The following is a 17,074-nucleotide window of genomic DNA, read 5'->3' as shown; positions in this document are numbered from 1 at the left end:
CTACAGGTAAACACACCGTCCATCCAAAAGAGACCTAAGGCTTTCAACTACTTTCACTGCTTTGCGAGTTTGGGTTTGTCATATTTACTTTCTTCAATAGTTAAAAACAAGGTTTTTAGGTGAAATCAATCAAATCATTAATTTATAGGTCCAACAATTCTATTAAATAAATTATTATAAAATATAAAAATAAAAAATATATTAAAAACCAATTCACCAATCCACATCTTTGCTGATCTAAAGATTTTCTCCGAACCAATACTCTGGTCAATTCCCAATCCAATTAATGGAGTCCAATTCAAATAACCATGATTAAAAACTGAAGTTGCCGTCTAATGGGCCCATCAAAGGGATTTTCGGCTCAGCCGCTGTGTTTTAGCAACAACAAAGTCCGTCAGGGAGGGTCCACTTAGTACCCAAAACGCATGTCTTGTTGCTGTGTCGTATGGTATGTCAGATGGTTAAATTCTGTTATTAGCCCTTCTACTATACTTAAATTTTAAATCTAATTCTCATATTTTAATTCGACATAATTAGATCCATCCTACTGGACATTTTTTTTTTGTATGTTGGAAGGAATATTTTTAAGAAAATAATCCATATTAGCATTTTAATCAAAATAACCGATAATATTAACTATTTGAATTAACTGATGACATTATAAAAATAGACACCAAATTATGCCATATTAAAACATACTAATTAAACCTTAAATTTGAACGTAATAAAGGGACCAAATCGAAAATTTAACCCAGATAACCAACCAATGACTGTCCAGGCCAATCTCCTTTAAAAGTAGTGGCTTCACAAGCCAACTTGAATATTTTTGCTTCCATTCATTTTGTCCCCCCCTTTAGTCAATAATTGGACAATGCTCCATAACTTCAACCACATATATTAATTGACAAAGTATTCGATATACAATTCATGAATATATTCACGAACATTATCCGTGTACATATTCAAGAACATATACACAAATTTATTCATAAACAAATTCATTTAATTTAAACAAACACTATTTAAATTCTTAATGAATATGAACCAAACACAAACAAACATAAGCATATGAAGATAAGTCCGTTCATTCAAGCTCAGTTCAATTTCGAACATTTCTATATTGAAAAACAATGAGATACAATGAAACAAGAATTTTCTATTGCAATATTTGCATATGCATTACATAACTTGAAAAGCAATCATTTAGAACATGTATTGAAATATTTATATTTTTCGCTTACCGGATTAAGAAACCATCCAACATCGACAACCTCGAAGTTAGCTAGAAAAACATCGATCGGATTTCGAACCTTCCGACCAGTTTGCCGGTTGATTATTTCCACACTAAATGGAGAACGAAACAAACTTCTTGTATCCGCGGGATTAACTGTGGGGATCATTATGTATTTCATTACGCAGCTACTTTTGGAACTTTCATGCCGAAACCGTGCTTTGCTTTCTCAACTCTGTTCAGGAAAAATCATATCAGCAATGCTTAAGGATATTAGCCATCAAATACTAATGGAAGCCGTAGCCCTATTCCGGTATTTGACATGATATAACTCATCCACGCGAGGGTATCACAAAGCCATGTTCTTGCCACTAAACTAAGATCTCATTAGCCTCGAGGCTTATATAACGGTACAAGAATTACGCCTATTAAAATATAAAACATTCACGAGCATGTACAAGGCGATGAACCAAAAGTTGCAGAAAAAACAAAGGTTGGAATTAGCTCTTACGTTGGGGCAAGTTTGCCAAGGCAATCTAGCTCTTCACCAGTGTCTTCGTCCAGGACTCTGCCAGAGATCTCGATGATGTAAGATCTATCTCTATCGGTTGGAAGCCCTCTATTAGCGAGCAAATCCAAATCTTTCTGATGGAGCTCTCTCCCATTTACGAAAACACCAGTGGTTCCACCGGCACAGTTTTCTGGCATTGGATAATTAAATTCTTCGATAAATGGCTGCAAGTGAAATACAGTTAAAAGAAAAACATGTAACGGCAAATCCAAACAACAAGAAAAAGTGTAGCCGTTGATATCTGGGTAAGGATTATTCAATCTTACAGGGATTATGCCAAGACAAGGCCCACCGAGAACACCCCAGAATCCAGCTCGAAAATCATACCTGATTTAGGCACGCCAATCATTATAGACATATACTGAAACTAGTAAAACTCGTAGCATGGCGGATAAAAAGAAAACCGATAAAAGCTTACCAATACTGTCCAGGCTGAATGGGTCCGGCCATCTTTTCAGCTTTTTTAAGCACACGGTCAGTGATAGGATGGCCGTTAACCGAAATGTTACCTTTTCCAATTTCCTCAGTTTGATTAAATCTCGAGAAATCCTTAAAGCTCTTCTTGATAATATTTACGAAAAACGATTCACCTCCTTTTGCGACTTTTGGTTGATCACCCTCTCTGGCTGCTTCCCCTGAATCTTGAGAGATTCCTGTGTTATAGTCATCAAATGAAACCTCCATCTCGGTAGGTAATGATGCCTCTTTTAAAGAATTTTGTCTTGTGGCGGCCTTGTTAGACGTGAATTTCTCTTGACCAGAGCGATTACTACAATTTCCTTTCCCGAATCTGTTGACTGCTTGATTGCTAGTAGAGTAATCGAAGTGGTCTTGAAGTGGTGAACCTGAGGGTAGGGGAGACATGGTGGATTTGATTGGCTGCCGAACGGAATTCTTTTCCTCTCTCGAAGCAATTAAAACATCCGGACTGTTGCCGTCCTCAGAAATGCTCAGAGATGAAGAATGAAAACTTTGCATTTCTTGAGGTCTGATTGAATTCAAAGCCTGGTCCATTGACGATACAACGGGTTCTTGGTCCACTGATTGAAAATCATAACCAGAATCGTCGTAGTCGTCAGACGAGAAAGTGGAAGCAATTCGGTTCACACGGCCACGGAAATACGAGGAACTATCATTGATAACTCCATCAGAGATATCATCAACCTGTACAGAAGTTCCTTTCATCTCCGCATGATCACAAAGAACAAGCTTCTTGTTGACGATGATAAAGTTTATTACACTCGAACAGGCACCGCAACGCAATTTATATTCGGTTTTTGCCACGAGCTGTTTTTTCTTAGGCATTTGTAGTAATTCGAAACAATTATAACACAAAATAAATGGAGCACCACCAGCAATAGGACGAAAACGGCGACCACCACTGGTTATCACCACCCGTTGCGGATGGCACTGAACAAAACCACCTATTTCCGGCTTAAGATCACTAGGCCATCTAGCGGGAGCTTGTGAATGAAGCACACTCATTTGAGGCATTGTAGTCCTAGAATTGTGGAAATGCGAACTAAAAGTCCCGTGGTTCTCAAAATGGTACATTGGATTACAAGGCACATCGGGGAACCTTTTATCACCAAAAGAACGGGACGGAATAGGCGGTGGAACTCGCCGATGTTTCTCGTAACAATGAAAGCAAGAACAAGAAGCCTGGTGCAACACTGAACTTTGTGGATATGGCATAAACGGGTCGTGATTACTTTCCATATACTGTCTCGAAAAGTACGGATGAGGTGCTTGTTGGTATTCTCCGGGTAATTGTTGCGGTGCTCTTCCAAGGATTTGGGATCCAAAAGGATCTCCATATGCAGGAATATGATTTGGATTGTGCATTGGAGGATACAACCCATGCCGAGTCATATCATGCCTGACAGGATAAGCAAATGGCTCTGGAAAATGACTGAAATAAGACGGCCCTGCCCCCATACCATGTTGATCAGGTCCGTATAGGGGCATTGAAGGCTTCTTTGCTCCGGAAGACCCACTCGGGAACAATGTATCCTTCTCTTTCGGTTTATCAATCACATCACATGACCGACTAAGTCGCTCTTTTAGCTCATCTAGCTTCCTCAAAAGCTCGGCTCGATCTTGTTCAAGGTGAATCCTACTAGAACCAGCCTGGTCCGTTTGACTCTGCAAGGAATCACTATAACCATACGATGGGCCTTCATCCGGATGATTCGAAGTAGAAAACCTCAAGCCTTCAACAACTGCTCTCGGAATTCTCTGCAACCCCTCCATCTCTCCTTGCTTCACAGCTTGCCTTTGCAATCGCCCAATATATCCAAAATCAGAACATGAATCCTCCTGTTCTTGTTCTACAGAATTCGCGATTTCATCCTTATTTCCATTCTCAACGGGCTGTTTAGCGCCGGTATCATCACAATCAACATTACTCTTCTTCTCTGCATCACTTTGATCACGCCTCAAAGAGCCAGCACTCGATTTAACATCCACATGGGAAGCATCACTCAAATCTATTAATCTTTTCCCCAACGGAATTTCGGATTTGCTAGAAACTCTACCGCGCTTATCTTCTTCCAATTTCTCCGACGAGGTATCTGCTTCAGGGTTCTTAATTTTTGCTGATACAAAATATGTGTATATATATAAAATCCACCATTAAAATCTGGGAAAACACTACATATTTCATAGTAAGATCAATACCAAAAGATTCAGTAAATAAAACAAGGAATCTAACCCAAAGCCTTAAATGGTTTGATTAGTCTTAATTAACAAAATTCCTTTTAATTTTTCGCATGAAAATGGTAGGCTTAATCATCAATTAACAAATCCCCCAATAATGTACCTTGCTGTTACTGATAAATACAAAATAAACCACCAATGGTTCAAGTTTCAACATTATCACTGATCAATTGACTCATAAAAATCCAAGTTATTTTCTCAGCAACTTTCTCATCAACCAAACAAGCGACTATAGGAAGAAAAAACAAGGTACCTCGAAGAACAGCACCGCAGCCACCACACTGGTAAACAGAATAATCAGCAAGTTCTGGAAGAAGGTTTTCACAATTTGGACACCGAACTAACCTTACTTTGTTCGACTCAGCCATTACTGAGTCATTAAAAGAACCTGTCGAGTAACCGACGAATAAGAAAAAGACGTGACACCCCCGAAAAAAGAAAAACAATTTAGAATCCTTCCAAAAAATAATTTGTTTTAAACGAGCTTAAAAAACAACCAATGCTCCTGCAAAAACCATCACCATCAAACCCGGTTTATTTAAGAAAACAGAAAACCCAAACAGGAAATATAATCAACTGGGTTGAAAAAACCACCAATGGTCTTTTCTTTTTCTCTTTAAGCAAAGCTTCTCGCTCGTTTTCTTGGGTTTTCTCGGGAACCAAACAGGGAAAAAAGGAAATACAATGAAGTAACCCAGAGTCTACTGAAAAACACCCAGAAAAAGAAAATTTTACACTCGAAAGAGAAGTATAGTTTGTTGTGATTTTTGAAGAATCACAAAATCTGAGTTTATAATAAAATAATAGAGAAATGAAATAATATAAAAATGGTGGAGAAAGACAGCCGTGATCACATTATCGTTTTCCAAGGTTAGTAGGAAATAAAGAAAGAAAGGGTTAATTTCTCTATACGTCCCTTAAATAATGCTGAGATTCTAAATTAGTCCAAATTTTAGAAACACTTTAATTGAATCATTTTATAGTGTAAATATTGTATTAATATAATATTTTAAGTGTAAATATTGTATTAATCGAATCTTTTACTGATCTTAGACATTAAATATTAACTAATATTATCTCGAATTTAATGTGAATCGAATTCTAAATAAATGTGTACAAGGACAAAGTTAAAATTTTTATATCAATTTCGAGATAAAATTAAAAAAAACAGTGCTAAATTGGTATAAATTACAGAAATAGTTTTTTGAGGGGTTGAGAATACAATTTTTTATGTCGCCAAAGCTAAAAAGAATTAATTTTTTTATAGGGATTAAAAAACAATTGTACCATTTAACTAAAGGGACGAAAACCATACCTGCCTCCCTGGCATTGTCCCTACATTTATACCTATCAAATGAGGCTATCTATTTGTTCAACCCGTTGGGTCTAAGTCTAATAAAACGGTTTGAATAACATAGTACTGATATTTTAACCAAATTAGAATCCAAATGATAATTTAGGACATCTAGTGAATTAACCCAATAAACAAAGCAACATTATTCCATGGTTAAACAACTCGAAACGACAGCGTTTATACATCCACTGTAGAATCAGCTGCTTTATATTGTTGAGTAGCTTTAGAACTTTATTGGGTCCAATATTATGCCTTTTTTAGGTGACTTCCCTTTTCTTTTTCTTGGTTTGAGACATGTGAGAGAATAAAGCAGAGTTTTGGCTGTTGTGAAAAGATGTGAAAGGTTTACCTTTGTTGAACGTTTTGGGAGAATAATCAGTTTAATTGTTTGGTTCGGTTGTTTTTTAATTTATTTTTATATTAAAAAAATTAGCTCAATCGATTTTAACAAAAAAAAATCAAATGGAATTAATTTTGATTCAATTAATTTTTTCAATTAAACGAAATTGAGTTTTTATTTGATTTTTATCGATTTTAAAATAATATAAAATAAGTCATTTTTCTATTGATTTAATTTTAAAATTCTAAAATTGATAATAGATTAAATCGAGGTTAAAAAAACTAAATAGGTTAGTTTTTTAATTAAAATCGAAATTACTCTCCCTTAATTGGGTCGCTCACTTAATCATTTATCCCTACTCACTAAAATAAGCTAGGGGTAGGCAAACTATACACCCTTTTCCAGTATCTCACTCTTAGCTCCACATTTATCCCAAGTAGTGTGAGTCATCCATCTCTACTACTTACTTCTCTATGTATTAATAATAATTTTAATTTAATAAAATATATATTAAATATTGAATAATTTCTAAAATAATAGTAAATTTTATATAATTAATGTTTATAAAATGGGTTACTTTTATATTTGTTGATGATGTCATATATCATTTGGTACTTGAGTTTGATAATAATCCTTCTCCAACTCTAAAATAGAAAAATAAAAACACTTTAATATGTTCAAACTCATATCTTCTTGCACCTATAACGTTTACTCATATTGTTATTTTGACGATTATTCTTTTTTGGGGTTTAATTTAGCTTTCAACTTTTAAATTTTAGTCAACTTACTTGCTTTTGGACAAAAAAAATGATCAAACTGTTAAAAAATTAATAGCATTAACATAATAGCTCATGTGGTATTTTACGTATATTTCACTACCAATATGGATAAACTTTTTAAAAATTTTATGAATTTTTTTATTTTTATGAATTATATATAAATGGCAACACAAATGACCACATTAATACCATTAAAATTTTAATAGTTGAATCAATTTTCCGTCCAAAATTTACACATTCAACTTGAGTATTCCATAATCTAATAAAATTATATAAAAAATATGATAAACAATAGAATAAGATAAAGCTATCAAATTCTACATTCCTAAATAATATTAGCAATATAAAAATATTTAAAATTATATAATAATAAAAATCTTAAAATAATTTTTTATTTGTTGTCTTTTGTCTCATACATCAACGTCGCACGTTTCCCTCATTGAATTGTTATGATCACTATAATGCAATGATGAAACCCTTTTTATTTTTTAAGAAATAATAATTGATATTTTCACTTTCAGACCAAGTTTCCATAATTGTTTTAGAAAAACCCAGACATCAATTTTTTGGTACTATAATAATGGAAATCATGAGGGTTTTAGGGATTGAAATCAGGGACCCTTCCCCTATATTAATTAAATTTTGAATTGAAAATAATGGGTCTTTTTTAGGTTAGCTGAATTAGTGGGTACCAAAGTTAGAAAAAGATTTATGTAAAATATAATGGATGGCAAACGAAGAATCGAACAAAAGTTAGACTAATTCGAAAGAAATTAGACAAAACCTACATAATGTATACGTATTAGGTGGGAGATCGATCGATTTAAATCAGTTTATTCTGATAGGTAGGAGTGAAGTCGAAATTTTTTTAAAGGAAGTTGCAATTAAATTAATTTTACCTAGAGTTAAAATATAATTTTTATTATATTAACTTATAATTAGTTTTCATAAAGACTAAATCATAATTTTTACTGTCAGATTATAATTTTACTTCTTATTAATTTATAATTTTATGGATTTTAAAATGTTTAAAAAGATAATTTTCTATTTTAATGGGACAAAGCCCTGTCTGTCCCTGATGTCGCCTTACTCAATGTCAAGGCAATCAAGTTGGAATTATTTGATTTTTAAATTATACTTCTTAGTATATTTACGATATTGAAGATATGAGTTAAAATTCTATTATATATATATATATATATATATATATATATATTTGATGTTATAAGTACAAATATGATTATACTATTAAGTGATGTTAATTCTCAATGGGAGAATGCATATCTTAATTTTGGAGAAAAAATTTTAAAAGAAATAATCATGAATCCTGAATAACGACGGTAAAAGCAGATATAAAAATACAAATATATTTATAATTATAAATAATATATTTTCAAATAAATATAATCGGAATAAATTACATTACTTAATGGTAAAGTATAATTTTATTATTATATTAATTTGTAATTTTTTAAAAATGGCGAAAAACGCTACTGTCAGTCCTCCTCCCTCCACCAATATGCATGGACTCTCCCTTAAATTATTCAAAGTTTAAGTCCCCTTGTATATAGACTTTGTCTCAGATCGTTCTCCTTTTATTTTGAATTGAATTTATTTCTAATTAATCGGAAATGTATTATTTAAAATTTGTAGTATGAATTTTACAATCACGAGCTAAAACATATTCTTTACCATAAAATCAAAGTGGTTGTTTTCTCGGATTTCATTCGAAAGGCACGATTTAGGTTCCTAACTTGAGACCCTAATGCAAGAGGCTTGGCTGAAATTTATTTCGGCTCTCTCTCCTTAGTTGTGATTAGATCTGATTATGTGTCAGGCTATCTGTCCAAACTTAAAGATTTATCCAAAAAGTAAGAGGATTTTAGTAAAAATATGGGCTCGAAATGGGTTTTGATGAAAAATAATATTCGTTTTCTAAATGGGATGGTCCTCGGGTAAAATTTTTCTACCCATGCCTGGCCCGAATCTACCTCTTTTTTTTTTTCCTACTATTTTACTGTTTTTGTTTAGATATCGTATAATTCTTATTTTATTGTTAATTTTACTACTATTTTAGATGTATTTCTTAATAAAGATTTTTTAATATATTTTTAATTTGTTGGGAATAATTTATTTTAATATTTTTATTATATTTGATTTATTATTTTTAAAATTTATTTTTATAAAAAATTTAACATGTATACATTAAATTAAAAAAATTCTTAATTTAAAGAAAATAAATGTATTTATCTAAAAAATTAACTCAATAGAAAAACTTTTAGTAAACAAAAACATGAAAGATTGAAACCTTTTGAAAGAAAATAAAAATTGAAACATTGAATTTATTCATTAAATCATTAGAAAAATAGATTGAAAAAATAATAAAGGCTAATAAAAAATAAATAAAAGATACAATTAGGGCCATTTTGATAAAACATACAAATATTAGTGGCCAAATTTATCATTAAGCCTTTAATCAATAGGAAACAGTAAGGTCCTGACTCAAGAATCTTATATTAATCACAACAAGATTGACATCATTCTGAGTTTTAATATTTCTGATGTGCAGGATCCATTAATAATGGCAAGCACAAAGCATACTCTATTAACGCTCTTTTGATAACTCATCAAAAACATTCTAAGAAGAAGAGGATTTAGAGAAAACAAGAGGAAACTTAGAAAGACATGATGAGAAAACAACTAAGGATTTTTATTATTTTCTGCTTCTTATGTTTACAAGAGAGAACTCATCATCCTTTTATAGCCAAAGGTGATGTAATACGACAAGATAATATTACAGTAGTTTAGATAAGCTTCAGATGCTAATAGTCTTAAGATAAGATCATATACGCATGACTCACATATTAAACAAACTATAATTAGACATAAAGTAAAGCAGATCTTCAGCTGTTGGCGTTTGAGTGGGGTAGTTGTGCACTATCCAGAGAATCTTCACTGTTGCACATCATTTCTTCATCTTTTTCATCATTGAGTTCCATCTTTTCCAAATTGATTTAACTGTATTGCCACGGGTAATCTTGTGACCATTCAGTGGGGTCAGGTATGCTTTTTCGATATTCACGGAGGGCATCCAACACTTCTAGATGATAAGGAGTGTATGATTGAGGCCAAGTGTCCCATGGTGCATCGATATCTGGAGGTGGCCATATCTCAATTGGAACAGTTCTATTGAGCTGGCATAGAAACTTTTGAAGTTCTCGATATTGTGTCTTATTTTTGAAGACTTCATCTTCTAGGGTTTTATGAACCCAAGAGGAGGGGAAGGAGTTAAGCTGAGCTGCCTTTCCACATTTGACAAAGTACTGAGGCTTATAGAAAATTATAATGATATAACTTCCATAAGTTCCTCTTGACTGGTTGCAGTATTGTTCAATTATCTGGAGCCATTGTGGTAGAGGATGAAACCATTGAGAAAAGTAAAGAAATTTTGATGTTACGGTTCAATATTTCCTCGGATGGCTTTTTCGGATAATAAAGAAGGTCAATTGTGTTGAACCGAATGGCGATATGATAAAGATGGGTAAGGTACCACAAAACCATTTTAATTCATTTGGTTGTTCAACAAATTGAACCTTATTGGGTGAATGAAAGGATAATCGGATTGATTCCCAAGGTTTGAGAACAAGACCTCCAAAATTTTTGAAAACTTGGGTTTGGTATTCGAGCATCATTTCTTTAGCTTTCTGGTGAAAACAGTTTTTTTCTACAAGAGTAATGACCTCTGGTGGGAATTCTGGGTGAAGGTTTGGGGTAACAGTGTAAGGAGTAGGTGATGCAGATGTTGAGGAATAGGGTCTATACATCATGATGGGTCTGGGCCAATAGACTCTTTTATAGGCAAGGACTTTTGGATTTTCTTTAGGCCTGGAGAGTAAGTCTGCAAGAATATTTTGTTTGCCAGGGATGTGTTTGACTTCGAATGAGAATTCGGAAAACCATTCTGCCCATCTAAGAAGCTGTGGATGAGGGACTATTTTTTGTTTGAACTTGAGCATTTTTGGAAATGAGGACATATCCATTTCTATCAGAAATTGATATCCTCGAAGATGAAATTCAAACTTTGTAATACCTTTTTTGACTGCAAGTATTTCCTTGAATGTAGAGTGATAATGGATTTCTGCATCAGAAAATCTTCCAATCTTGTATCCACAAAGATATCTTTTTCCATCAATTTCTTCAAAGAGAATTGCTCCCAAGATTTGTCACGGCATCTGTTTGTAGAATTCTTTTTTCCTTAGGGATCTTCAAAGGAGGTAGATCTTGTGACAGTTCTTTTAATCTCGAAGGGCTTTTGTTTGTGAGGAGGACCAAGGAGGAGGTCTTTCTTCAGCAATTTTCTCAAGGATTAGTATATTTAGAAACTTTAGGAATAAAGTCTCTAATATAATTGACTATCCCAATAAATTATTGGACTTGCTTGTAGGACAAATTCTTTGATGGAAATTTGAGAAGCTCTTGAGCAATATGCGGTCCTGGAGAAAACTTGCCTTCTTTGATATCCATTCCTAAGAATTGGATCTCCGACCTGTTGATCTGCATTTTCCTTTCTGATAACATTATGCCATATTTGGAGATGAGGGTCCTGAAACTTTCAAGGAGCTGCGCATGAGATTCTTCATCTTTACTATAGAGTAAGATATCATCAATGTAGATGAGAGCATTTTCTATTAGTGGATGAAAGATCTTTATCATGGCCTTTTGGAATAGAGAAGGGGCTGTCTTTAATCCAAATGGCATCACTTTCCACTGGAAGTGTCCATTGGGAATCTGAAACTGTCTTGGGTGCATCATCCGGATTGATTCCCAATTGCCAAAACACGCTTTGAGGTCAAACTTTGAAAAGATTTTTGCTTTTGCAATCTGGAGAAAAGCAAATCTTTATTTGGAAGAGGAACTTGTTGTCTTGAAGGAAATGATTAAGAGGCGATAATTTATTACCGGTCTTAATTTTCCTCTTCTTTATTCGATCTTTTGTTCACATAAAAGCTTCACATGCCCATTGAGAATCGATACTTCAATCAAATCTTCTGTCTGTAGTTATTGACATTCCTTTTTCGCGAGTAGCAGATGGTCTGGATTCATTCCTTGATGGCTGGCCTTTGTGGGATTGATATCTTCATTCTTTTTGAATGGAAGCTGAATGAAGAAATGCGGGTTTTTCCATAAAGGATTTGGGCATTTTTCAAGAATTCGAATGAGATTACGCATGTGATTGGGCTTTCGGGTTTTGGATAATGGGATGATTTTTCGGACTTGATGAGGAGCAGTTTTGGGATTTTGACAAAGGGCTGGAACAGGTTTTTATACCTGATACCTTGAGGCAGGATTCTAAGGTATTGGGCTTTTTTGTAAAGGTCAAAGCCTATTACAATATCTTTTCCAGGGAGCTTTGATCCTAATACTGTAGTGGTGATACTACAGTTTGGGAAAAATTGTATGGTAATTGGTTTGCTGATTATACGGGTGATCAAAGGAACATTTGAGGCTGATTCGAAGATTCTTGTGTGAGGCTTCCACCAATTTGTTGGCAAGATGTCTGGATTCATGATTGTTTCAGCTGCTCCAGTGTCTATGAAGGCAATTATAGTAATGGGTTTACTATATTTGTCTAAATAGATTCTTACTGGTATGTGTGGAGCTGAAGCTGCTTCATCAATGGATCTGTCAATGGTCCTGCTTTGTACCTTAGCTTGTATCATCAGGGAATCAGAATAATCTGACTCTGAGTAACTAGCTGAGTCGTAAGCTGGGATGGCACAAATTGTTTTCTCTGATGGTTGGTCTTCAATAGAGCAAACAGATTCAATATCATCATCATCTTGAATCTTTATTCCAGACTTCTTCATTATCTGAGCAATCTTTTTGCCTTTTTTATTCTTTGGACAATTCTTCGAGAAGTGCCCTTTTTGGTTGCAAATGTAGCAACGATCTGACTTTGTAGATTTCCTTTTTTTTCTAAGGTATCTCCAACGGGGTTTGATCTTCTTTCTTCTTCTTGAATAATCATGATGCCTCTTGAAGTGTTTCTTCTTTTTCGTTCGACAGTCACAAAAACGATTGTCTTTTGGGCATTTGATCTTCAGATGAGAATCATCACAAGCTTTATCAATCTTTTTATCACCATGGAGATAATCTCTGAATATCATTCTTCTGTTGCAAATGTCTTCTAGAGCAACAAAGACTTCTTGTTGAAGTTCTCCAACTATTATTTGGAGAATGTCTTTGTTTTGTGTTTGGAGAGCCTGATTGACTGCAACTTGAATTGGATTTGGAAGGGATGAAAGGATTACTGGCTTGAGGTTTGGATTGAGTCCCAAGGCACAGAATAATCTTGTCATTGTTTTGAAATGTTTTTCCAAATCTCTTCTGGAATACGAACATCACTTTCTTTTGTGAAATTCTCTTCTCTTCAATGTGAGCAAATCATCAGGATTTCCGACGAAATGTTGATGGATAATTCTGATGGGTTGTGCCAAATCTTGAAGTACTAGGAATTGCATTTGATTGTGCTGATCAATTGAGTTCCACCAGTCTCTAAGCATTCCTGTGAATCTGGAAACAAATTCCATGAGAATGTTGTAATTGCTATCCTCGGTGAGCTTTCGTGTTTCAAGCCAATAGTGGAATTCTTGGATTCTCTCTGGCCATCTTGATGGTGGTAAATCATCTAAAGTGAACGTGATTCTGCCAATAGAACTCTTTGGTGGATGTTTTGTGTTGAAGATGAACCTTCTTCTTCTTGCATTTCATCATCACTTGGTTCTTCTACTTTTGTGGTGCAGAGTACTTTTCCCAAATTTTCATTTTCCGATTGTTCTTCTTGGGATGATAATTCCTCCGATTCTTGATTCAGATCTGGTTTCTTTTGAACTCGAGCTTTTGTCGATTCATCTTTGGATTCTTGATCTTGGATGACCGAAATTTTTGAGTCGAAGATTTTACATAATCCTTTAAGAGTTTTGATAAAGGATTTTGGTCTTCATCTTCTTGGATCATCAAAGATTTTGAAGTTTGTTTTGGTGGAGAAGTTGGTGGCGTATTTTCTTAAACCGGTCTTTTCGCTTTTTCTCGGATTTGTTCTTCCTTACGGTCACTAGGTTCGATAACCATTTGCTCTGCAATCATCTTCTCTTTCTTTTTGCTTCTTTGTTTTTGATTTCGGGAAGATTTCATACGTACTTGGTTTAGTACGTTTGGGAGGTTCTGGGAAAGTAATCTGTACACCTTCTACGGGGAGTAGATTTTGTTTTCTGACGGAAGAAAACAATTCAATTGTTTCTCGTCTTTGTGCAGGTTCAGGAATTTTTCCTGTCTCTTGGAGAGTTTTGATTTAGTCTTTGAGTTTCTGAATTTCTTTTTCTCTTTGTGTCAGGTGAGAAAAGAAATCTTGTCCAGGTGCTGCTGGTTGCTTTGCTACTTCATCCAGTCTTTTTTGTAACAGCTGGATCAGATCTCTGACCATCTTTGTGTTGTCATCCATTTTGGATTCAACTTTTGAGATCTTTGAATCAATCTTTTTCAAGATGTGATTTTGAGCGATGGCATTTTCAGTTTGCCAATTGAGGGTAGCTTCTGCAGCACTGATCTTTGGTGATGTCCCCGGAGTACTGGTTTGTATTTTTGATGAAATTTTTGGGGCATGGACATAATTTTCACTTGAGTATTCTTCAAGTGGTGGAAACTCCTTGTCATATGACGTTGTCGAGGTTGCTGGTTTAATCATGCAGGCAGTGGGGATTGGGTCTTGTGGTTCAAGAAAATCTGGGTTCTTTTTTACCCATTTGTTTATTTTCTTGTAACATGGTAAGGAGAAAGGTTTTGGTGTTTTGGGTTGCTTTTAAAGGGATAAAAAATTTGTCTTAGGAGGAGGAGGAGAAGGTGGTTTACAAGGTTCAGGAGGAACCTGTACTTCTGGTAAAGGTTTATGGGTTGAATAATCAACAAGGTAAACATATTTACCATTATCTTCACCAAGTGATCCAATATTTGGATCTCCCGCCATCCATCTTTTGTAGAATTCTTCCTGGGAAAACTTTTGTTTTTCTTTTTCCCCGGTTTGGATCTTTGTTTTGTCCATGGCATCAACATAGGCGTGAGTCATCATCGATTGCATAATTCACATGAACAGTTTAAAGCCCATGGGCGGTGTCCGATAATGGGGTTTTAAACATGTAATGAGGCCTTCCTTACGTAGAAGCTTTCTATCAGACTTCTTTCTGAGCCTGGTTCACATAGTGGACAACAGCAATCTGGGTCTCTTTTGTCATGAAGTGGTAGGACTCTCAAGTGGCTGCATCATCAACTGTGTTGAGAAGATACTTGAGTTGGGCTGTTTTGGTTGAAGGTGGCTATGATCAAATTTGATTTGAGTGGTTCCATCTCCTTTTGAAGTAATTTGGCTCAGGGTTGATTGGATCGGGTTACTATGCTCATGGGCTGTTCATAGTTTGTGATCCATTTTTCGGGAGTAGCTTTATGAGCTCTTTTTAGGAATTTTCCTAGGGACATGGACACAATGAGGTTGGTCATTTGTGTTTCTTGAGATAAGCAAGGAATCTTACGTCCGTGGTTTGAAAGGTTGAAGGAGTGATCTTGAATTCTATAAACAATCTGGTAATGAAGGGTAGCAGTTATAGCTGAAGCTATTTGTGGAGCTCCTGCTATTTGGACTTGGACTTTTAAAGCACTGGTAAGATTAGGGTCTGCTAGAGCCATGGTGAAGTTTGGAAAGAGGGTTACCATCACCAGTCCAGAGTTTAGTGTTGTTTCAATCGTTGCTATGCAAGCATTTTGGTATTCTAAGTATCTAGAATCCAATAATGCTATTCTTGCCTAACAGTTTGCTTACATTGTTCGTGATAATTTAGCGCAAGACGTATAGCACCAAAATGGATATGGGTATAGCCTGCTCGTTTCCATTCTGCTGGAAATTCTGCTGGGATTTCTAGAGCAACAAGCTGTTCAGGAGAAGAGGCATATATGGGAAAACTGTCAAACCGTGAGGATTGAACATATTCCCTTACTTGCTTTGAAGAGCTTTTTATTAGCGTTCTGATAGACTTAATTGGAGAGAAGGCTGATTTTCTGTAGGCAGAATAAGGATTTACAACTGGAAGATCTGTGGGTTGTACTTTATCTTCTTCATTTAAGTATTCTATCTCGTACAAGGAAGAAATCTTTTTTGAGGAGTGAGATTTGAAGGGAAATTCTGGTAATGTAACTAAGGAGGAAGAAGTTGAAGGTTTTGTTGTCATTTTTGAAAGATAATTTTCTCTAAACCTTTCTAACTTCTAGATCATTAAAGATGAGTTTATAAGATAAATGGAAAATGCTCTCATCTATATTGATGACATCTTACTCTATAGTAAAGATGAAGAATCTCATGCGCAGCTCCTTGAAAGTTTCAGGACCTTCATCTCCAAATATGGCATAATGTTATCAGAAAGGAAAATGCAGATCAACAGGTCAGAGATCCAATTCTTAGGAATGGATATCAAAGAAGGCAAGTTTTCTCCAGGACCGCATATTGCTCAAGAGCTTCTCAAATTTCCATCAAAGAATTTGTCCTACAAGCAAGTCCAACAATTTATTGGGATAGTCAATTATATTAGAGACTTTATTCCTAAAGTTTCTAAATATACTAATCCCTTGAGAAAATTGCTGAAGAAAGACCCTCCTCCTTGGTCCTCCTCACAAACAAAAGCCCTTCAGAGATTAAAAGAACTGTCACAAGATCTACCTCCTTTGAAGATCCCCTCGGAAGGAAAAAGAATTCTACAAACAGATGCCAGTGACAAATACTGGGGAGCAATTCTCTTTGAAGAAATTGATGGAAAAAGATATCTCTGTGGATACAAGATTGGAAGATTTTCTGATGCAGAAATCCATTATCACTCTACATTCAAGGAAATACTTGCAGTCAAAAAAGGTATTACAAAGTTTGAATTTCATCTTCGAGGATATCAATTTCTGATAGAAATGGATATGTCCTCATTTCCAAAAATGCTCAAGTTCAAACAAAAAATAGTCCCTCATCCACAGCTTCTTAGATGGGCAGAAT

General features: G+C 34.8%; 1 protein-coding gene across 1 annotated transcript; it reads right to left on the bottom strand.

Annotated features, from left to right (window-relative positions):
- Positions 1–1,083: 1,083 nt before the first annotated feature.
- On the bottom strand, positions 1,084–5,387 carry LOC108479758 (protein ENHANCED DISEASE RESISTANCE 4). Its single transcript, XM_017782533.2, has 5 exons — positions 4,774–5,387; positions 2,221–4,399; positions 2,069–2,129; positions 1,743–1,966; positions 1,084–1,466 (listed from the first exon to the last, which is right to left on the bottom strand). The coding sequence occupies exons 1-5, from the start codon at positions 4,886–4,888 to the stop codon at positions 1,412–1,414; spliced, it is 2,634 nt and encodes an 877-aa protein (XP_017638022.1). The 5' UTR covers positions 4,889–5,387; the 3' UTR covers positions 1,084–1,411.
- Positions 5,388–17,074: the final 11,687 nt, after the last annotated feature.

This window comes from Gossypium arboreum, chromosome 12 (genome assembly GCF_025698485.1).
Source record: "Gossypium arboreum isolate Shixiya-1 chromosome 12, ASM2569848v2, whole genome shotgun sequence".
In the NCBI taxonomy this organism is placed as follows: domain Eukaryota; kingdom Viridiplantae; phylum Streptophyta; class Magnoliopsida; order Malvales; family Malvaceae; genus Gossypium; species Gossypium arboreum.
This window is presented reverse-complemented; position numbering and strand designations above follow the sequence as displayed.

What these genes read in the sequence shown, in the direction of transcription:
- LOC108479758 (XM_017782533.2), bottom strand. Translation starts at nt 4,888, where the DNA reads ATGGCTGAGTCGAACAAAGTAAGGTTAGTTCGGTGTCCAAATTGTGAA. An exon ending in ATTCAGCCTGGACAGTATTG is followed by an intron (nt 2,130 to 2,220) that starts GTAAGCTTTTAT and finishes TGCCTAAATCAG; the next exon opens with GTATGATTTTCGAGCTGGAT. An exon ending in CTTGGCAAACTTGCCCCAAC is followed by an intron (nt 1,467 to 1,742) that starts GTAAGAGCTAAT and finishes TTTCCTGAACAG; the next exon opens with AGTTGAGAAAGCAAAGCACG.